Source organism: Musca vetustissima, unplaced genomic scaffold (assembly GCF_032173495.1).
Source record: "Musca vetustissima isolate MV318-11 ecotype Yass unplaced genomic scaffold, APGP_CSIRO_Mvet_v1 utg2124, whole genome shotgun sequence".
Classification (NCBI taxonomy): domain Eukaryota; kingdom Metazoa; phylum Arthropoda; class Insecta; order Diptera; family Muscidae; genus Musca; species Musca vetustissima.
This window is the reverse complement of record NW_026873524.1, coordinates 21,036-45,315: the sequence shown is the minus strand read 5'-3', so window position 1 is coordinate 45,315 and position 24,280 is coordinate 21,036. Positions and strand designations below refer to the sequence as shown.

At 34.4% G+C, this 24,280-nt stretch overlaps 1 protein-coding gene across 1 annotated transcript; it reads right to left on the bottom strand.

Moving 5' to 3' along the window:
• Window positions 1-43: 43 nt before the first annotated feature.
• Window positions 44-21,042, bottom strand: LOC133325951 (GATA zinc finger domain-containing protein 14-like; the record flags this gene model as incomplete). Its single annotated transcript, XM_061534646.1, has 5 exons — window positions 44-152; window positions 399-722; window positions 13,572-14,521; window positions 14,636-14,901; window positions 20,916-21,042. Coding segments are annotated over 5 exons (1,776 nt in total), but the record flags the coding sequence as incomplete, so codon positions are not given.
• Window positions 21,043-24,280: the final 3,238 nt, after the last annotated feature.

Genomic DNA, 24,280 nt, shown 5'->3' with positions numbered 1-24,280 from the left:
AAAATATCTTATGTATATATACTGCAATGGTGAATGTAAAAGTTCAGCTTTTAATCTCCAATTCCAAAAAATCATCAACAAATTTCGTAACACCCGCAGTGAAATCATTTTCAATATCATGAAGGGCTTCATCTAATAAACGTTCCGATATTCTGAAAAGAAAACGAAATTAGAATTATATAATAAAAGAGGTGGAATAAGTTGGAGTAAACATGAAAAATGCAACTCTGTACTGATGTCTTAATAAGTCAAATAACCGTATTCCTTAAACTATAATGCTTTTAACAAAACACGTAATTTATATTGTCAATTCCTTTGATTCTAAGTTAAATAAATTACGTATTTTCATAAAACGGGTAATATCGGTTTTTAATATTTAATCATACATAAGTACTTACGTTGCGAAAACCTTCCATGGTTCGCTGAAATTGGGATTTTTATAGAAACGATTTTTCTCACATGATTTTAAAAATTCATTTCGTTTTTGTATACATTTTTCGTAACGATGATCAATTTTTGAATCATTCGCTTTGGCGTTTCTCTCTGTCGCTGGAGATTGATTCTCTTTGAATGAAATTGATTGGGCTAGCTGTTCCGTTATCAATTTGGGCGATGGTTTTGGTTGTAATTTTTGTAATTCTTTTGCTGGTACGGGTCGCAAACGTCGCGGAGTATTGTCAGATGTGGTGTAGGGTGATTTATTTAGGTAGAGCGGTATGGAACTGAAATTAAAAAATGTAGAAACAGCGATATTAGGTTATTTTCAATAAAACTAGAAAAAAATGAAGATTTAAGATTTAAATTATTTTAATTAATTACGTTATATAAACAACAATTTTAAAAAATCCAAATATGTTTAATTTTAAAGCGGCATTTACATTAGAACTTTTTACCGGATTAATCTACTCTATGAGGATTTATTTGGCATGTATACAATGGAATTGACAACGTATAAAATAAAACAGGTTAACATGCAATCGTTCTTTACTAAACCTAGAAATAAATCTCAATGATTTATATTTACTTCCAGTTGATATAAATGGATGTCAGCTGTTGTTTGTTTACAAAAAATATACCCTTCGAAAATGAAAAGCAGAAAAATCAGCTGTTTCTTAAATTTTCAACCAAAATAAAATTTCGGGTATTTTCACAGCAACTCTTTAAATCTTAGGTCGCATTTACACCGATGATTATAAATCAGCATTAAAGGTCATCAAATAAATGACGATTTCTGTAAAACATGTTCGGTGTAAATGATGCAATAATAAGGTGATGTATCAAAACAAAAACATTTGTTTTTGTCTCGAGTATCTGTCAAAGTTTTCCTTATAATATTTCAAAAAGTTGGCAGCATTGCACATCGAATTCAAGTAGATTAACTTTGACAGTTAATCAAGACATCATTCGTTTTTGTCTCGATTATCTGTCAAAATTTTCCATATAATATTTCAAATGGTTGGCAACACTGCACACCGAATTCAAGTAGAAATTACCCACTTTGACAGTTATTCAAGACATCAGCTGCATTCATTGTGCCATGGGTACGTTCATGATGCAATAATAATGTTATGTATCACAACAAAAACCTTTGTTTTTGTCTCGACCATAAGTCAATACACTGTCTCAATCCACCCAAATAAACTTAGACTTCTTTGAAACGTATTTACTACAGGACAATTTTTTACGAACCATCCTAATAATCGTGTATAAAAAATATTTAATGCAAGGAACTTTTTTCCGATCCATCCTAATGAATTAATTTTTAAAGCCTTTTTTGGGCCTTTGTTTTTTTAACAATATTTGTTGATCCATCCTAATGCCCATCCTAATTTTATTTTCGACCCATCCCAATAGGCGAGTTTTTTTAAATATATTTATTTTCGGCCTTTTCGGCATGGGGTTTTGAACAATATATATTTCAAACAATATAATCTATTTTTCTAACCATCTTAATAAGCGTAATTTTTTGAAACAATATTTTTTAAAAGAATATTTTTTCGATCCATCCTATTAAGATTTTTTTGTAAATATATATTTTTGATAAAATTTGTTTCAGTCCACCCTAATAAAAATGGATTTTTTCAACAATAATTTTTACAATAATATTTCGTTTCGACCCACGCCAAAAAGCGTTGATTTTTTTTTTTTAATTTTAAAATGTGTTTATCATAGAATAATATTTTTTTCGAAATATATTTTTTCTACAAACATAATTTTTTCGACCCATTCCAATATGAATGGAGTTTTTGAAAAATATTTTTTATAAGGAATAATTTTGTTCGTCCCATCCTAATATGCGTGGATTTTTAAATTTTAATATTTTTGAATCTAATTTGTTCGATCCAATTCAAATCCAAATACTCTTTTTTCAAAATAATATTTTTGAAGGCATTTTTTTCGATCCACCCCTATACGCGTGAATTTTTAAAAGAAAAATTTTGAAGCTAATTTTTGTATCCATCCTATTAATGTGAATAATTAATAGAATATTTCTGAAGCTATTTTTTCGGTCCACCACAATAAGTGTGGATTTTTTGCAACTATATTTTTTCGACCCCTCTTAATATCCGTGGATTTTAAAGCAATATTTTCTACAATGATCTTTATTTCAAACCATCATAATAAGCGTGCACTTTTGAAACAAATTTTTGCGATAATATTTCTTTCGATCTAAACTAATAATAAACTATATTTTTAGCAATGAAATTTTTTCGAATCATTCTAATGTCATATTATTATGGAATTTCCCTTTAATTTTGGCAAATAATAATTCATTTCCCTGCAAATAATTCCCTCATGTTTTAAAAACGCCTAAAAGTATGCTTTAGTTTTGTTCATGAATTTCATTAACACACAACATCATTTATTCTTTGACACACACACACACTCTCTCTCTCTCTTTGTCAATGTTTTACATTGCAGTGCCAGGCAGTGATATCACATCATGTCACCAGCAGACACAAATGGCGCAAAAAATAGTTGCGTGACATTTCATGCAAAAAAACCTCACACAAAAAATTGCCTCGGATTATACGCATATTTATCATTATATTGTGCTATTAATAGCTGTATGATAATGCCACACAATGTTTATCCATGTTGGAATCTCTATCAAAAAAATGTCCTTGAAATAAAATTTAAATAATAAATTTCGTTGAATTAAAAATATGTTCTAATTTAAATGATGAGGACCCCTTTGACAACCAAAAAATAATAAAAACGGCAGCCAATGAAGAGGATAACAAACATAGCCTTTGACAACCAAAAAATAAAAACATACAAATAAAAACGGCAGCCAATGAAGAGGATAACAAACATAGCGTGGGGCAAATATATCTTTATATGTTCTCATCCATTTTTTGTATTGTTTTTTAAAATTTGAAAATAATATTTTAACAAAATTTCTCCCAGTATATGGCATAGAAACAGAACTTTTGAAAATATTTTATTTGAAACATATACAAGGTTAATGTGACACAACATTCATTGTCAGACACATACAAACAAAAAAACATTTTTGAATCGCCCAATAACCCGGTTAACTGTTACAAAAGTGAGAGTGGGAGAGGGAGAGAGAGAGGAAATTACATGAGTATAAAATTTAAATCACAATGAACGGAAATAGAAAACTGTTGTCATTTGGCGTTATTTTGAAACATCATGGCGATAGGGTGAGTAGGAGAGAGAGAGAATGCAAGATGAAGAGTGTGAGGTGTTGTAATTTATTTTCTCCGTTACAATAGTGTGAGTTATGTGAGGTTTACACATGTTATTTTTTCTAAAGTGCAAAAAGGCATTGAAGGTGGGGGATAACAAGTTCATTAAAAGTAAAGGCATAAAATTACATTTTTATTGATCAAACTTAGTCTATGCCAAATGGAGAAACCTATCGAAAATAATCGATTATGGAACATTAATTTTGATTCATGTTTTGCATTAAAAAATTGAGAAAAAACAAAGAAGATAATTTTGCAAGGATAAAACAATTAAATATTTTGAAAATTGTGTGATTTGGCATATTTCGAATAAAATTTACAAATAAAAATGGTAGGAAATAAATCACTTTATCATGACACCCAGTAAAAACATAAATTTTTTTGTGGTTATATTTTTATTGGATTATTCTTTGGATATTTCGTATTCGAGAAAACGGATTTCTGTTGAGTGTAGGAGATTTTTAGTTCCATCAGTCACGTTATTTTTTGCACATCACCATAGTAATGCAAATTTTGCGAAAATAGACAATTGTTTGGAAAATACCAGAGAAAAGATAATTTTTATTTATTGCCTATATTTAGGCGCATGAAATAGTAAACTATAAAGCATGAATAAAGAGTGTAACCTCAATAAATTTGGAATTATTAATGCGAAAAACGTTGCGGAACGTAGTGAATCCCTCAGTCTATAGTTTGCGGAGATCTACGAAATTAAGCACAGGTTTCACTGTTCGCTTCATATAAAGACATATAACCAAATAGGTTTCGGATGTAAACTTTGATAAAATCGGTTAGTCAATTAGCTTCAAATTAAAATTAATAGTTTAGAAAATATTTACCCTTTGTGGGGGAGGTACCAGAAGGAGAGAGCCGACGGGTTTTACTTTCGGATTTGATCTAGGTTTGGTAAAGATAAATTGTTGTGCAAAGTTTGGTTCAAAGCAGACATTCTATTTGTATGATAATGAATTTATAAATTTTGACCCTTTTTGGGGGAGGTGCCAGAAGGAGTGGACCAATGGGTCCTACCTTCGAACTAGATCTAGGCTTGGTAAAGATAATAGGTCGTGTAAAGTATCAACACGTAATGCGATGGAGTAGCAACACGTAATGCGATGGAGAAAATGAGAGAGGATAAACGTATTTTCAGAAAATAGAACAAGAAAAACGTGAACGTAAGCAAATCGAGATGTAATGAAGTCCGAAAATTCTACCAACGGGTAAAACACCAAACCGAAGGCAGGCACATCCTCCTGTAGAGATGAAGTAGGAAACCTGGTGACAGATACAGACAGCGTGCTGAGGATCTGGAGGGAGCATTTTGAAAATTATCTGGTATCATATAGTAGCGGTGAAGAAGATATTCCAAACCAATAAGAGATGATGGTATAGAGTGTATATCAACTGGCCAAGATGAGATCAGAATAGCAATTAATCGGCTGAAGAATAATAAAGCAGCAGGTACAGATGGGTAACAAACCGAACTTTTCAAGATTGGTGGACAGATGATGGTCAGGAGCATGTATGATTAGTGCAATTTGGCTAGAGGAATCAGCATCCTGTGTCCCGTGCACAAAAAAGGAGACAAGTGTATCCGGTATGTGCCAACTATAGAGGAATAATATGTGCCAACTATAGAGGAATAAGTCTTCTTTCCATCGCATATAAAGTGCTATCCAGCGTACTGTGTGAACGACTGAAGCCAATGGTCAATGAAATTATTGGACCATACCAATGCGGCTTCAGACCTGGCAAATCCGCCATTGACCAGATTTTCACTCTGCCCTGGAAAAAACCACGAAAAACACATCGACACATTCCATCTATTCGTCGACTATAAAGCCGCATTCGACAGCCCTATCCGTTCAGAGGAGTTTAAAGCTATGTCTGCGTTCGGCATTCCTGCAAAATTAATACGTCTGTACAGTTTAGTGAACTGTACGTCATTTTGGAGTCAGGTAGTCAAATGGAAATAGTTGTTTTCTAAGATTCTATTTATAATGTAGATCATAAAATATGCTATTTATGACTCTCACGCATGGTGTGTGTGCAGGTCTCAAGTGGAACGTCAATAGTGCGTTGGTAAATAGAGATAAGATTGCTGCACACGGCGCGCATAAGAATGCATTTTACATAATTTGTTGTCTGTGTGTATTTTTGGGTGATCGTAAATAAAGACCATAAATGTGTCCAAACCCAAATCTATTTACACATTCAATGTATGTATTTGAAATGCATTGTACTTCTATGTATTAAAATGTAGGTTTAGAGTTAAGAAAATATTAGAAATAAAATGAGTTCACCTCGAACCACGGAACCGTCAACACCGTGCGTTTCTTTTTTCTCCAATTTCTCCTGTCGCACATTTGTGATGAGATCAGGAGTCATCTCATCATTTGGTGACCCTGACGTGATAGGCGCGTAATAAAAGACGTGATAGGCGCGTAATAAAAGACGTGGTAGGCGCGTAGTAAAGGACAAACTACGTTGGTTATCGCGTAGTATTTAGTGAAGTGATAGGCCGTAAAGAAAAAAAATAAAATCGGTTTTGTCACACAGTGTTAGGGACGTGATAGGCGCGTATAAGAGGAAAAATACGTTTAGTTTATCGCGAAGCAAAACAATAGATGCGTAGTAAAGAAAGAACTGCGTTAGGTCTATTGGGAGGTCTATTGTGAAGTGCTAGTAACGTGTTAGATATGCAGGTGAAGGCAAACCGTGCTAAGTCTACACGTATTGTTTTGGAATAGGCGCACTGCTGAAGCAAAGGCAGTGGTAGTCGTTTTCCTTTCTTAGTCGAGGTAAATGCGTAGTGAAAGGTACTGCGTAAGGTTTACCCGACAAAATAGTTATAAGGGAATAGGCAGTCGAAGAAAGACTGTTTTTATCTCGTGATCATAGATTCTTTTCAAAAGAAGGCAGACATATAGTCGTAAAAATGAATTTTGAGCAATTCATTCAACATCAAAGAATGTTGGGCGAATATATCGTCTCTATTCATTTAAAACTGAGCAAAATTGCTCAAAAACGTGTGGCAGGAGAATTTTTAGAGAATTGTGTAAGATTAGCAGATTCCTTCATAGAAGCAAAGAGGGAATTTTTAGATAATGAGGTGAAGCTCCATCGTATGGGAAAAGTTTCATACGAACATATCGTATTCGGTTTAGGAGTACGATATGCATTCGACGAAATAGAATTAGGTCTGTGGAAGAGGGGTATATTTGTCCCCTTAGAGGCTCCACAACTAGTAGAAGTAGCTACGTTGAACAGTTTAAGTTCATTAGAGATATGTCAAACTAAGGACATAATCCTCCTATCGACAATGAGAATAGACGAGCTAGTTAGTACACTAGATCGTTCATTGTGTGAGTTGGAGGAAGATATACAGAATGCTATTCTTAGCAATGCGAGAGTTTGCATATTCAGATTTCTTGAAATAGAGACTAGGTATCTAGAATATCTAGTAAAATTTCCTGCGAATAGCAAGCTCGCAAGAAGGTTTCATTTTCTTAAAATTTGTTTTCAAATTTTAGATAAAGAAGTAGGAAATATAGACGCATATGTTAAGAAAGTTGAAGGATTAGGGACGATTCAGACGGAGACTGAGGAAAATGGAAACGGTCACCAAGTGATGAGATCAGGAGTCATCTCATCAACGTCTATGCAGGATAACTTTAACTGGCACAAGATCAGCAGTTAAAGTCGGAATGGTCCTATCGGAGCCTTTCAATACCGAACGAGGATTCAGACAAGGTGATAGTTTGTCGTGTGATCTTTTTTACATCCTGCTGGAAAAGGTCATACGAGGGGCAAAAGTGAACAGAAATGGACCTCTGTACACCAAACAACACATGTTACTCGCCTACGCCGATGACATCGACATAATGGGTCGAACACTGAGAGCGGTAACATCCACCTTTGAAGAAATTGAGAAGGAGCCTGGCAAAGTGGAAACAGAAGACCAAGCTGATGGTATAAACGCACAAGACGTTCAGTAGACTCGGACCAACTGTGGAACTTGAAAACTACAGCTTCGAGACAGTCAAAGATTTTATATACCTTGGTACCGGCATAAATAAAACTAATGACATCAGTTTTGAAATTCGGAGTGTTGGCCAACAGATGCTACAATGGTCTACGTAAGCAGTTTTGAAACAAGGCCAACCACCCGTCAGACAAAATTCACACTCTACAAGACACTGATATTACCCGTGCTGTTGTATGGATCTGAAGGATGGGTACTTGCGCATGAGGGTGAGGCTGCTCTTGGAGTGTTTGAGAGAAAAATTCTCCGAAAGATCTACGGGGAGATCTGCGTTGACGGTGAATATCGTCGTCGAATGAACCATGAGCTATACCATATATTCTCGGACATCGGCATTGTCAGATATATCGGGCTGCAGCTACTACGTTTGGCTAGGCCATGTTCTGAGGATGGATGAAGATGACCCAGTTTAAAAGGCATATAAAAGCGAACCAAGTGATGGTTCACGCAGAAGGGGAAGGCCAAGAATACGTTGGAAAGATCAAGTCGAAGGCAATATACCCGAAAATTGTCTTTCAAATTGGAAAAACTGCGCAAAAGACCGACGCACCTGGAAATCTTTTCTAAGCTTTGCTTATGGAACGTAAGTTCTGTCACAAGCCAGCTAAGTAAGTAAGTAAGATATATGGGCCGATCTGCGTTGACGGTGAATATCGCCATCGATTGAACCATGAGTTGTAACATCTATTCTCGGACATCGACATAGTCAGACGTATCGAGCTGCAGCGACTACGTTGGCTAGGCTATGTTGTAATAATGGATGAAGATGCCCCAGCTCAAAAGGTATATAAAAGCGAGCCAAGTGATGGTTCACGCAGAAGGAGAAGGCCACGAATCCGATGGAAAAATCAAGTGGAAGAGATAATGAAACCAAATAAAACTAAAAATAAGATCTGTTCGAACATATTTCGAACACCTTTACGCAAGCGATTTTGTGCAAAACATTTGCTAAATATATTATACGAAAATCTATGTTCGCCACATGAACACGACAAGAGCTCAATTTATGTGTAATATTTTGTACGGTTTTTTCAAAATTGTCTATATAGTTTCATACACCCTTCAAGTGAAAAATAAATGGCGCCCAATGTGGTAGGTATTTTTTTTATTACATCCTAGATTGAATTTCAATATTAATCACTATATAATCGTGGACATCTGCCAGTACCAATTTTCCCACATCTAATCTGTTCGATTTGGAGGAGTATGTCGCTTCCTATGACATTTTTGTAATTCTTCCAGTTGTAATTAACAACTTTGTTTTGCCCCTCAATTAGCTTGTCATTCCTCGGCTGTGTACGGTCACGACTTTAATTAATCAACTATTTGTGCAATTAATTAATAGTTGAAAGGAAATATATTATTTTTATTTTACAATCAAAACGATTAGCGGATGACAAATTGTTAATTTGTGATGATTTTGCACTTTGCAATGAAGATATTAATTATTTTTCAAGCTGGATTTCTTTATTTATTTGTGGTATTTTCCACAAATTAAAACACTTTGGAAAAAATGGCGCCCAACGTAAATGTTGGAAATTTAATTTTTTGGCTTGGTGTTTTGTCGCGATATTTTTAAGGAGAATTTACTAAACATAACGAACTATATATTTTTGTGTGTATCTCAGCAGCTACTGTTAAATACTAGGCAATTAAATTGCCGATCTTCTACAAATATTAAAAAAATTAAATAAATAAAATAAATATTAATGGATTTGCAATTGTTGTTGTTGTTTCCTCGTTTTGGCACTTTGCTAATTTCAAGTAAATATTTTGTTTTCCCCAAACAAAAAATTATTCCACAAAGCAACAACAAAAATACCAACAGTAATCGCCACCAAACTTCGTACACAAAATTAAAAAAAAAGTTTTCTATTTCTCCACTTCAGTCATTATTAACAAATAAAAATTAAAAAAAAATAATAACTAATAATAAATAAACTAAAACACCAAAAACGTTTCAGCAGCGATAGCAACAAACACAAAACCAAAGAAAAAAATCAGCTGCTACTCCAAAAAAAAAAAAAAAAAAAAAAGACGCTGGCAAAAAAATTATAAAAAAAAAATCAACAACAGCAAAAAAATTCAAATGATGTCATCGACACTTTGAACTGGAAAGAAACGGTGAGCAAACGTCGTATGCTTGTGTATATATGTATGTAGCTAAAAAACCGATCCAGCTCTTACCAACAATAACAGCAACAACAACACCAACTATTAATCAATAGCACCTTTACCGGCAGCAGCAGCCAGTGCAAATTTATAGCCAGCCGGCAAATGCGAATATTTTTGCAAATATTTTTTTGACTTTATGACAGAACTGTAGATATGTCGGATGATTTACATACATAGCCGGTGTATTGGAGAAGTTCCCCAGTTGGACATATGATTTTTGGATAGACCGAACCCTAAAGAGACGTGTGCGTAAATTTTACGGCTAGCAGATTTGAATTTTTATATTGTGAGAAAATCTCTGCAAGAACTTACACCGGAACAGAAAGAAAATAAACTCAAAAGATCTAAAGAGTTGCTTCGCTTGGTCGAAAGTGGTGAACTGCCGAATTTGGTTTTCTCCGATGTGAAAACATTCGTTGTCGAGCCGGTGTATTTTAAAGCTTGGGCACGCAAACATTTTGGCCGCATATATTGGACATTCCAACAGGACTCAGCAAAGTCTCCGGATACCAATCTGTAGGTCTATTGTGTTTGGAGTATCCCTAGGGATACGTAGTCGATGGCAAAAGTCGACTTTTATACCTTTCGGCTTTTGCCTTTTACTAAAAAGTCGACTTTTCGAACTTTCGATTTTTTCAAACCTGTCCAATATCGATTTTCAACTTTTAGCGACCGATGCAAAATCGGCTAAAAGATTGATTTTTTATATGAATTATTGTCACCAGATAAAATATAGTTTTGGAATGTGTAATTTTTGAGCAAATAGCGCTTTGTGAGAATAATAAAACAAGTATTTATGAAGAAAATCGAAAGTCGATCTTGAAAATCAACAAATAATTAAATTTTTTATATGGACTTTTCCAAGATCTATTAATAAGGTCACCAATATAGCAATCGAAATCGGAAAACAGCTGTTTTTTCTCAAGTCGAATGTCAAAAATTTCGACTTTGTTTACGTTTTCATAATGGAAGTCAATTCACAATAATGCATTTCGATTATCAGCTGGTCTCCCTTGGTGACCTTATTTATAGGCCATGGACTTTTCAATACAAAAAAGTCGATTTACTTATCCCTATAATACACGTTAGATTTTGCTAACCCACATAAAGCGCGTATGGCCGGTTTAACATCCTGATGGAAAAGGTCTCCTACGCCGACGGCATCGACATAATGGGTCGAACATTGCGGGCGGTAACAGCCACCTTTGAACGATTTGAGAATGTGTCTGTCAAAGTGGGACTGGCAATGGCGAAAAGACAAAGCTGATGGTATCAACGCGCAATACGTCTAGTAGACTTGGACCAATTGTGGAACTTGAAAACTACAGCTTCGAGGTAGTGAAAGATTTTATATACCTCAGTACCGCCATAAACAAAACTAATAACATCAGCTTTGAAATCCGGAGGAGAATAGTGTTTGGCAACAGATGCCACTATGGTCTTAGTAAGTAACTCTAAAGCAAGGCCACTTTTCGAAAGACCAAACGCACAATCTACAAGACGCTGATATTATCCGTGCTGTTGTATGGATCTGAAGCATGGATACTCGCGCAAACAGATGAGGCAGCTCATGGAGGGTTTGAGAGAAAATTTCTCCGAAAGATCTATGGGCCGATGATCTGCGACGACGGTGAATAACGCCGTCGAATGAACCATGAGTTGTACCATATATTCTCGGACATCGACATAGTCAGTCGGATAGATAATGGATGGAGATGTCCCAGCTCATAAGGCATATAAAAGCGAGCAAAGTGATGGTTCACACAGAAGGAAAATGCCACGAATCCGATGGAAATATCAAGTAGAAGAGAACATGTCGGAAAATCGTCTTTCAAATTGGATGAGATGCGCACAAGACCGACTTTCACTTAATTTTTCCTTCTACTATTGATTCTGGGGTATCTTCTCCACCGCCAATATTTCATACCAAAAGCTTTTCAAAATGCTCCTAATTCTGATCCCCAGAATTACCAGCCGACAAATCATGAACATATTGCGAGATAGGGCTCATTCATTTGCCGAAGCAAACTGGACTCCGCTGACAAAGATCGAGAACGATATAAGGAATCAGGAAAACTATGGATAATTCGGCCTCGAAACCTCAATGACCTAGCAGATGCGAAAAATATGAAAATATCCTATACAAAGACAACGGTCTGTTTATCACATAGACAGGTCAATGGACCCATAATTCCAACCGCAAATGTTCTTGATGTCACATTATTTGTATGTCTTCCGCACCTGCGATAAGGTCAGGAACAGGAATAAGGTCTCAAGACCTTAGCCTGCAGTACTTGGAGAGCGGATAATTAAATCTTCATAATAATTTATGCAGCTATCTGGGGGCTCAGAGGCGCAAACTGACCACGATGAAACGAACACAAATTCCGAGTTGGGTAACTAAAGCTAGACCAACACAAAAGTCATAGAATGCCAGAGGATGCTCATAAGATGACGGAAGAACTCAACAAGGATTGACAATATCCTTGTTGAGCTCACGACAAGAAAGAAGGAACTATCTGGGTCTCAAAGGTGAAAACAAACCATGATGAAACGGAGAAACGACCAACCGATGATAGACCAACCGTCACCGCCGGTGGAAGCTCATAAGATGGTGGAGCAAGTAAGCAAGGACATTATCAAACTCACGAAAAGAAAGACCCGACTATCTGTTCAGGATTAACAAGAGAAATACATCAGACGGATGTTCATAAGAATTCGCCTGACCTTCATTCAACTTTCTCGGAGAAGACAATTAGGTTAAAAAATCCGCTAAGACAAAAACTAGCTACCAATTCTACGCTACCAAGAGAACGCTGAATCAAAGTTAAAGGAGACTGTCACGAGAATCTATGGACTTAGGGTGGCAAAGGTGGCTCTAATATCCACAAGACAGATGCATCCTGGAAATGCAGATCGCATAGCATATCAACGTCCATAAGAATAAGCCTGACCTTCCCTCCACTTTCTCGGAAGCGGAGAAAAGATTTGGTCTCCAGAAGAGAATATCAAATCCGCAAAGCTAAAAAGAGAAAGCTAAACGAACCCAATGTTAAAGGAGAATCTATCGACTGAGAGCGGCAAAGGTGGGTCTAGTATCCACACGACGGACGCATACTGGGGAATTCAGAGCGCATACCCTATCAATCTGCCATGCTGCGAGGACTACTAAATGCTATAGTTCAGTTCAGAAATTTAGCAACCAGAATGGAAGCTCTAGATAGCTTTTACATTTAGATATCTTTTACATTCTTAGCTGGCTTGTGAAAGAACGTTTGTCCCATAAGACGAGCTTAAAAAAGATTTCCAGGCTCGGTCGGTCTTGCGTGAAGCTCTTCCAATTCGAAAGACCGTCTTCCGAAATGTACTCTTCCACTTGATAATTCCATCTAATTCGTGGCCCTTCCCTTCTGCGTGAGCGATCAATTGGCTCGCGTTTATATGCCTCGCTGCAGCTCAATACGTCTCACAATGCCAATGTCCGAGAATAGATGGTACAACTCATGGTTCATTCCATGACAATTTTGTTTATAAACAATAATAAGCTCGTTCTCTGCGTTCTCTATTTATAAGTTATTTCATTTACTCTTTAAACAGCTCTAGTCTAAGACACAAAATTCTCTCCACACACTTACCTTTTCTGTGGGAAATCCACATAATTCTTCGACGTAGCTACTGATCTCTCACTTCGTCGGCGCTCCTGACTAACAACATCCCGGTCATTGCATTCCATTTCTGAACCATTTTCACTATCATCCTCAATAAAGGGTGGCTCAAAAGTTTCATAGTTTTGCATCGACTGCAAATCCGAAGCATTGGCTGTCAAGGGGATTTGCAATTCCTCCAGGGGTATGTGACACCGCGATTGTGACAAATGACCAAGAGATGATGATGGTGTTACTGAGGGAGCAGGTGGTGTTAGGGGTTGACGTTTTTTACGGCTCCTCAATTTTGGTAATGGTGGGGGTGGCCTAGTTGGTGTTGTTTGTGTTGTACAACTTCGAGAGCATAAGGAGGAGGATTTCTTACTCCTATTGCTGGGTCTGGGTTGCAGATAATAGGAGGGATTAGTTTTCAATTTTGGATTATGACCAGCCTCACTATCCGAGCTGGATGGTGAAATGTTAATCATATAACGATTGCCGATAACAGAATATGATGAGTTGTCATCATCATTACGATGTTGAAAGTTTTTGTTTGTTTGTCTTTTCTGTTGTTGCTCTTGCCAATTTTCTTGTTGTTGCACCTTTTTATCTTCAATTTGTCGATCTTCATCTCCAATGTTAACTTCATTCATTAAATGTTTATTTGATTTGTTTATTTTTGTGTACTCTGCTCTCTGGGTTATTCTCTCTGAGGTTTCTCTCTCTTCTATTGTTGAAGTTGAGTCAGCAATTTTCTTTTGAGAGTTATTGCTGCTCCCCCTGTGTTGTTGTTGTTGCCGATGATGATGTTGTTTACCAATACCATTACCATTGCTATGACTATTATTCGTGTGGTAGTTGGTGTTGTTGTTGTTGCTATTGTCAACAACATTGATTCTCCTCGTTTGATTTCGTCGTATTGACTGGTGTTTACTGTTACTCTGACGAAGAGTGTTGGTGGTATTGTTGCTCTTTATATGGTTGCTATTGTTATTGTTGTTGTTATTAGTATTATTGTTATTGTTGGGGCTGTCGTCATCATCATTATTATTAACGTGATTGTTGTGTTTGTTCATGTTGCCGGCATCGCCGTCGTTTTCTTTACAAACAACAGCTTTGGTTTTATGTCGTATGGCAGTTGGTGTTATTGTTGGCGCTGCTGCTGCTGCTACTACTGCTACCGTTGTTGCTGTTCGTGTTTCTTCATGTCGTCGTTGCTCGTTTTGCTGGCGCTGCGTTTTAGTTGTTGTCGCGGCTTTCAACGGTTTACACGTCGAAATATTATTATCGTCCAAGTTAGAATAACCATTGAATAATTCAGCTGTTTGAAAAATTAAGAACGAAATAAAAATAAAATAAAGTAATGAAATGAAGTTGATTTAAATTTAATATTAAATGAAATAATGTGAATAAAACAAAATAAAAAACGAAAAAAAAACATTTTAATGAACTAAAATAAAAAAAAAAAAAAAATTAAATGAAGTGTAGGAAAAAATTTAATGAGATTTATTATTAATAAAAAAACTTGTTTTTAAACAATAAAAAAATAAACAAAAATTAATGTGAACTTTTAAAAAATATATATAATTTTTTAATACGATTTATTATTAACTATATATAATTTTTTAATACATAAACAACTAAAGTGAATTAAAAAAATAATTATTGATATTAACAAAATCTACTTACAAAAAAAATGTGTATTTAAAAAAATCACAGAAAAAATATTTTAATGACAGTTTTTTTCAATATTTTCAAGTGCTTTTCTTTATAGAAAAAAATTTGAAATAATTAAATGATTTTCCTTGGGAATTTTTATGGCTTTTTAAAATAAATCTCCCAAATATTTAATCAACCGCGCCACCTTTTTAAATAATTAATAAAAAATCATAATTATTTTATCACTGATCTAGGTTGCAATTTTTTCGAAATTGAATTCTGGTAAAAATTTGCCCCAAAATGTAGCTTTGTTAAAAAAGTATTTTAAAATTTGATACGTTTTTTCCACAAAAACTCTTTCAAGGCCTATAGAAGGCGTGGATTTTTTAAAGACTAATTTTTCAAAGGCTAACCAAGACGTGGATTTTTTTAATATTTTTTTTTTCAAGGCCTATACAAGGCGTTTGTTTGTTGTGTTAGCTGGCTTGTGATAGAACTTTCGTTCCATAAGCTGAGCTTTAAAAAAGATTGCCAGGCCGCATTGGTATGGTCCAATAATGTCATTGACCATTGGCTTCAGTCGTTCACACAGCACGCTGAATAGCACTTCATATGCGATGGTTAGAAGACTTATTCCTCAATAGTTGGCACATATCGTCTTGTCTCCGTTATTTGTACACGGGACAAAGGATGCTGAGGTTCCAATCATTGGGCATGCATTCTTCTAACCAAATTGTACTTATCCGCTAGTGCATGCTCCTTACCAGCATCTGACCATCAGTCTTGAATAGTTCGGCTTGTAACCCATCGGCACCTGCTGCTTTATTATTCTTCAGCCGATTGATTGATATTCTGACTTCATTTTGGCTAGGTGGTATACACCCTATACCGTCATCTAGTATTGGTTCTGGGGTATCCTCTTCACCGCTACTATTTGATACCAGAAGTTCTTCAAAATGCTCCTTCTGTATCTGTCACCAGGCGTGGATTTTTTAAATATTTTTTTTTCAAGGTCTACCCAAGGCGTGGATTTTTTAAAGACTAATTTTTCATGGTCTATACAAGGCGTGGATTTTATAAAGACTAATTTTTCAAGTCCTACCCAAGGCGTGGATTTTTTAAAGACTAATTTTTCAAAGGCTACCCAAGGCGTGGATTTTTTAAAGACTAATTTTTCAAAGGCTACCCAAGGCGTGGATTTTTTAAAGACTAATTTTTCAAAGGCCAAACAAGGCGTGGATTTTTTAAAGACTAATTTTTCAAAGGCCAAACAAGGCGTGGATTTTTTAAAGACTAATATTTCAAGTCCTACCCAAGGCGTGGATTTTTTAAAGACTAATTTTTCAAAGGCTACCCAAGGCGTGGATTTTTTAAAGACTAATTTTTCAAGTCCTACCCAAGGCGTAGATTTTTTAAAGACTATTTTTTGGCTCTTGGGCAAATTTTTGGATACTAAACAGATCCAAAAAATCTTTATCCATCATTATCATGATCAAGTTGATCGTAGTTATCTCCCCCCCACGCCAATTGTCGTCATGGCTTATGACAATCATCACGCTTATCCACAGCAAACATCATTGTTGCGATCGTCCGCCTTTCATCCAGATGTGGATGATGGTGGTGATGGCCAGACAGCAAACCACGACGATGAAAGACAGACAGACATCCAACAGCCAGCCAGCCAGCCAGCCGGCGTGTGTGCTACTTTTTCGCCAGCTTTTCTTTATTCTATTTGAAAATGTATAGACATTTCGTCTTTTTTTCCACAATTATACTTTTTTTCAGTTGTTGATGTTGTTTCTTGCTTATTTTTGTTATTGTTGTTGTTATTATTATTCTTATTAAATTATCTGTTATTTTATTTTTTTGAGGTTAATTTCATTTCTGCACTGCACGACAAAGCAATGTCAGAACATTTTAATTTCATTGAAAATAATCATTGGAATGGATTATTTGTTGTTTCTGTTTCTTCCCTCTCACTCGATTCTAATTCATCCGACAATTGTCATCGAAAAAAAGAAATAATTCTGAAGACATAAAAATAAATAGAAAAAAGATTACAATGCCGTATATTAACTTAATGCGGGACAGATGCAAAATCCATATGTAAACAATATTGATAATTACAGTAATAAAAAATTAAAAAAAAACAACAACAATAAAATATATAATTTATTGGTGAATTGTAAAATGACAATTTTTAATGGACCTAATTCGTGGCATGGCTACTGGGCTATGCCATCATTAGGGGTATGCCACAAATAATAAAAATACAAAGTTTTAACATCAGGAGACCCATAGCGAAATTTAATCAAGAATATTTTCGCACTGATATCAACCCCAAAAAAATTTCGGCAAATATTAAAAAATTCAAAGCCTACCCTAGGCGTTAATTTTTGAATTTTCAATATTTTTTCTATCAATGATTACTATGACAATATTTTCGCCATTGATATCAACCCCAAAAAATTTTCGTATTTTAGTAGATTTAAAAAACTCAAAGTCTACTTTTGGAATTTTCAATATTTTTTCTCACAATGATTACAATCACCTGCATACTAAAGTCGTTAACTCTTCAATTTTTCATTCTAAAGTTTTTATTATTTTTTCCCCCCATATTGAGGGCTACATAGGTATGTCAGTCAGACAGCCGTGTCCGGTCTAATTGGTTAATAAAATTTGTTGTTGTATTTTTATCTTTAAGTGCAAGCTCGTTTGTCTATAGAATTTGTCGATATTGTGTATAGAAATTCCAATGGTTGGGTTGAATTTTTTTTTCATTTGTTGCTGGACAATTGCATTTTGAAAGTCAAGGTGAGATAACGTCATTTTTTATTGTTCAATCTATTTTAGTACACACTCTTTATCAATCTATAAAGCAAACAACATTTAGTATTTTGGGGCTTTAAAAAAAAAAAAAAAATTTGAAAAAAATATTCTTTAAAAAATCCACGCCTTGTCTGGCCTTTGGAAAATTAGTCTTTAAGTAGAAAAATATTCATTAAAAAATTTATTGTAATTGAAACTCGATAGACCAATGGTTCCTTTTGATAATATGCATAGAAAAACTTTCTGAGTCGATTTATGCATGTCCGTCCGTCTGTTGGTGTTAAATTGTAAACAAAGTACAGGTAATCCGATTTGGATGAAATTTGGTACAGCTCAGCTGTTTGGCCCAAGGACGAACCCTATTGAAATTGGGAAAAAATCGGTTCAGATTTAGATATAGCTCCCATATATATTTTCGTCCGATTTATGGTAAATGGTGCACCAAAGTACCTATATATCTTTCGATTTGCACGAAATTTTGCATAGCGTACGGAATTAAGTCCAGAGTGATGTGTGCTAGGTTTCGTGAAAATCGGTTCAGATTTAGATATAGCTCCCATATATATTTTCGTCCAATTTAAGGTAAATGGTGCACCAAAGTACCTATATATATTTCGATTCGCACGAAATTTTGCATAACGTACTAATTGCGCCAGGAGTGATGTGTGCCAAGTTTCATGAAAATCGGTTCTGATTTACATATAGCTCCCATATATATTTTCGTCCGATTTTCTACATTGAGACAAAATTTTTGCATAGCGTACTAAATTAGGTCCTGATTGATATATGTAAAGTTTTGTTGAAATCGTTTCAGATTTAGATATAGCTCCCATATATAGTTTCGTCCGATGGTGCACCAAACTTCCAATATTATTCAGATTGAAGCAAAATTTTGCAGAGCGTATTAAAATAGGTCCACATTGATGTATATGAAGTTTTGGGAAAATCGGTTTAGATTTGGATATAGCTCGTCTATACCAATTTTTAGGTAAATGGTACACCAAACGGATTATCCGATTAATACAAAATTTGGCACAGCATATTGAGATAGGTCCATATTAATGTAAACGACGTTTTGTGAAAATCGTTTCAGATTTAGATAGAGCTCCCATATATAGTTTCGTGCGATTTTTGGTAAATGGTGCACCGACGAGCCTACGTCTGTCCCATATATACGAGACTAGGTCCAGATTTGCATATAGCTCCACATACATTATTTTCCTCTATTTCATACAAATGTTACACAAAAGAATCCGATTGACATACAATTTTTCATAGATTTCAGATTGATTGGTCCAAATATCTATATAGATCACACATTTAGTTTCACCCCATTCCATTTCAATGGTCCTCCAAAGATTATATGTCTGTTCTATCTACAGGATATTGTATATATTAGCATATCTTGTATGTATTCAAAGTGTTGAAGGGTATCATATAGTCGGCTCCGTACGACTTTTGACCTTTCCTTACTGGTTTAAAAATATTTTTATCGAATATTTTTGGATTTTTAAAGCTATTTTTTATGGAATATTTTTGGATTTTTAAAAATATTTTCCATCGAATATTCAATTTTTGAAAAAAATTTTTCATTGAATATTTATAAATTAACGAAATTCCCCTCTTCAATGTTATCATATTTTGCCATTTATCTTTCCATTTTTAATTTATTTAAAAAAAATTAAATTAAAGTTTTCCTCTCCCAAAATAATTCTCTCTTCAAGGTTATAATTTCGCAATGACCTTTTGCAGTTTACAGCTGTAATTTGTTGGTGTTGTTGTTTTAGTCTATTTTTTTATTCTTGTTAATTTCCCAAGGGATTTGCTCGTGAATATCCACAGATGACTTTACGTCTTACCTTTATGGGAAATATAGAAAAAAAAACAAAAATAATTGTTGATATAACGGAAGCACAGAGGAAGAACACTCCTTTGACTATTACAATAATAAAATGCACACACAGACAATTTCACGCGCCCTCACACTCTATCTCTTACATCTCTCACCGTTATGCACACACAACAACAGTGTAAGGCGGCTTGTTTTCTTTTATCTCTACTTTTTAGGAAGAAGAGGGGTTCTCCTCTCTTTATTGTGGGGTGACAAATATCAGTTTATTACGCGTTTTTCCAGACGAAATACAAAAAACCATAACCTTGTTAAGAACAGAAAACAACAAAAACTATAACATAAAAATAAGAAACAACAATAACAACTAAACAGTGAATGAAATGAAATGTAAATTGCATAAAAGCGGTTAACCACAAACACTCCGAGAGATAGAGGGAATATAAAGGGAGAGAGAGAGAGAGATGAGCCACAGCCATCATGAGAGACATAACTGCACCCAATTTAACACCCCCTTTGACATTAATTTGGGGTTTGCATGCATGCATACACACATGCATGCAAACTATCAACAACCAACTGTAATGTGAAGAGGCTCAGACTCTGTTAAGCAGAGAGAGAAAGCAAGTGTGTGTGCGTGTGTAATGTGGACAATAGAGCGCCATAATGTAAACATGACCTTACTAACAATTATTGTTATTATTGTAATTCTCCCCTGTCTCAGGGTTACAGAGATTGGGTGGCGCAGCGTTGCCCATGGGAGGGATTTTTATTGTTGTTGTTTTTGTTATTGTGTATGGGGATTGTTGTTTTTTGTGTTAACAAAGAGTGCGGTTACATTTTGTGGTTGTGGTTATACGATTGTTGGTGGTATTTTTGCTCGGTTTTGCTCGTTTCAAGACTCTCTGTTTACTTACCATGGAAGCCGCTGTTGTTGTTGTTATTATTATTCGTGTTGTTGTTGCTGTTGTTAATATAATGGTTTGGTTCCCCCAAACACTTGTTGTTGCCGCTGTTGTGGTTGTCGGCGGCATTCAGTTGTTTTTCGGCATCCATTGCGTTAAATACTTTGTTTTGAAAAGCCTCAACAATTGCCTCAGTATCCAAGGGATTTTCATTGGTGTTCTGAAAAAAAACACGAAACGAAAGAAAAACTTGTCATTAAAATATTTTTTTTTTCAATTAAAAAATTGAAATTTTTGAAAAGAATTTTTTCATTTAATAAAATTTTCTATTCCATATTAGATGTACAGAAATTAATGAATTTTGAAAAAAATTGTGTTAGCGAATTAATAAAGAAGAGAAATTTGTGAGATTTATTAAAAAAAAGAAAACTATAAAAACGCAATTTGTGGCGAATTGAAAAAAAAAATAAAATAAAAGAAGAATTGCAATAATTTTTTTGCAAATCAAAGCCCAACAAATCCGTGCAGCAGAGGATACCCATCGCCATCAAAAGGATATATTTTTTGTGAGCAGAGTAGCACTAATTAACCAAGAAAAATGGTGAGTAAAAATTGAAATTTTTTTAGTAATATTTTAAAATTTTAAGAAAAATCGCAGATATGTGTGAAAATACCATTAACAATAAAAATTAATTATATTTTGATTTAGTGGCGTATGATTGTTTTCAGCACGTATACATTATGAATTGAATTATTTGGAGGCTTTTTGAATACATATTTTATTCTTAAATTGGTATGGTATTGCTGTTCAGATTTTCAATACGTAATGTAAAAAATAGGCATTTTAAGCTTTGAAGGTTATGTGAGGGATTGACGTTTTTTCAAATTACAAATTTTTTGCATTTTAAAAATTGGTTTTACTGAAAAATTAGAGCTTCTTTTTGAAGAAACCCTGTAAGGAAAGTTCAAATATCGGACGGGGCTCCGACCATATGATATCCTTCACCACTTTGGGAACATACAAAGATGTTAATATTGTAGATCCTGTAGATGGAATAGACATAGAATCTTAGGAAGACCATTGAGATGCAATCGGGCGAAATTAAATAAGCTATCTAGATAGATATTTGAAACTATTGCACAAAACCCAAACACATACCATTCTGTAATCAATGAAAAATTGTATGTCAAACGGGCAAACAAATATTGGAAGTTTGGTGTATCATCCCAAAAAATCGGAAGAAACTATATATGGGAGCTTTATCTAAATCTGAACCGATTTTAACAAAACTTCGCAGACATCAATCTGTGCAAAATGTTATCTCAATCGGACAAATATTCACATAAAATCGATGAAACTATATATGGGAGCTATATCTAAATCTAAACCGATTCCAACAAAACTTCGCATACATAAGAATGGACCTGATTCAGTGCGCTATGCAAAATTTTGTCACAATCGGACAAATATTTGGAGTTTGGTGCACCATTTACGTAAAATCGGACGAAACTATATGTGAGAGCTATATCCAAATCTGAACCGATTTTAACAAAACTTCGCAGACATCAATCTGAACCTAATTCAAAAGTCTGAGCAAAATTTTGTCTCAATCGGACAAATATAGGGAGTTTGGTGTATGGGAGCTATATTTAAATCTAAACCGATTCCAACAAAACTTCGCATACATAAGAATGAACTTGATTCAGTGCGCTATGCAAAATTTTGTCACAATCGGACAAATATTGGGAGTTTGGTGCATCATTTACATAAAATCGGACGAAACTATATATGGGAGCTATATCTAAATCTGAACCGATTTTAACAAAACTTCGCAGACGTTAGTCTGGACCTAATTCAGTACTCTGTGCTAAATTTTGTCCCTATCGAATAAATATTGGGAGCTTGGTGCATCATTCACATAAAATCGGATGAAACTATATATGGGAGCTATACCTAAATCTGAACCGATTTTAACAATACTTCGCATACATAAGTATGGACCTAATTCAGTACTCTGTGCAAAATGTTGTCTCAATCGGACAAATATTGGGAGTTTGAGGCATCATTTAAATAAAATCGGATGAAACTATATATATATATATATGTATATATCAGAACCCATTTTCTCCAATAACAATTGGCAGATCTTTTAGGGCAACTATGAAATTATCTCATTGATTTATTCTTAAATGAATATAAATAATAATTTGTATTTTAAAATTAATATTTTTTTAATACCCTCACTTGTGCGTGTGTGTATTCAATTTGTTTTTTTTTTCTAAACTTGTGTCTGTGTGTTTGGCGGTCACAATGTCTGCTCTGCCTCTGTGGTCTTGTGTTGTCTGGTTGTCTTAACCATTTAAGGTTGAAATTATGTGTTGTGTCGGTGTGTGTGTGTGTGTGTGTTCGTTTCGTTTTCTATTGACATTTGGAAAAGAAAAAAAAAAACAACTACAACCACAACAAAATAAAACAAGTTATTTAATTTCTATTTGAAATGACAACAACAACACCAGAAAACAAAATCATGTGTTGTCAGAAATATTCATGTGGGCGTATGAGTATTTAAAACTTCATTTGGAGCCAAAAACAACACACACAGAAAAATTACTCATACGTTTTGTTGTTGCTGATGTCGTTGTGTTATCTTTATCTCATCTCAAAAATTGTAGTGATTTTTTACATTTATTTATTGAAATCAAACGAATTAAAAAAAAAAAAACAAAATATTTACATAATTAGTTGCTATTAGGCATTAATGTCTCAATTTGTACGAAATAATCACAAGGTTGAAAAGTAGATTTAAAAAGTAATTTAAAAAAAATATGTTACTTTTTATGTTAAAAAATATATTTATAGTCCAAAACAAGCCATAGATTTTTTAAAAATATTTTTTAAGGTCCATGACAAGGCGTAGTTGTTTTCTAAAATATTTTTTAAGGCCCAAAACAGATTAAGGTACAAGACAAGGCGTAGATTTTTTAACGATTTAAATAAGGAGTAGATTTTTTAAGGACTAAAACAACGCGTAAATTTTAAACGACTAAAACAAGGCGTAGATTTTATAATTTTTTTTTTTCATGTGTCCTACAAAGGCGTAGATTTTAAAATTACTAAAACAAGGCGTAGATTTTTTAAGGATTTAAATGAGGAGTAGATTTTTTAAGGACTAAACGGTGCGTAAATTTTAAAGGACTAAAACAAGGCGTAGATTTTATAATTTTTGTTTTCATGTGTCCTACAAAGGCGTAGATTTTTTTCATGGGTCCTACAAAGGCGTAGATTTTTATTTTTTTATGGCTCCTACAAAGGCATTGATTTTATAAAAATATTTTTTTCAAGGTTCTTCTAAAAACTTAAAATTTTATACTCTTTACCACACTGTGGTACAGGGTATTATGTCTTTGTGCATATGTTTGTAACAGGCAAAAGGAAACGAGATAGACTGATGTTTCCT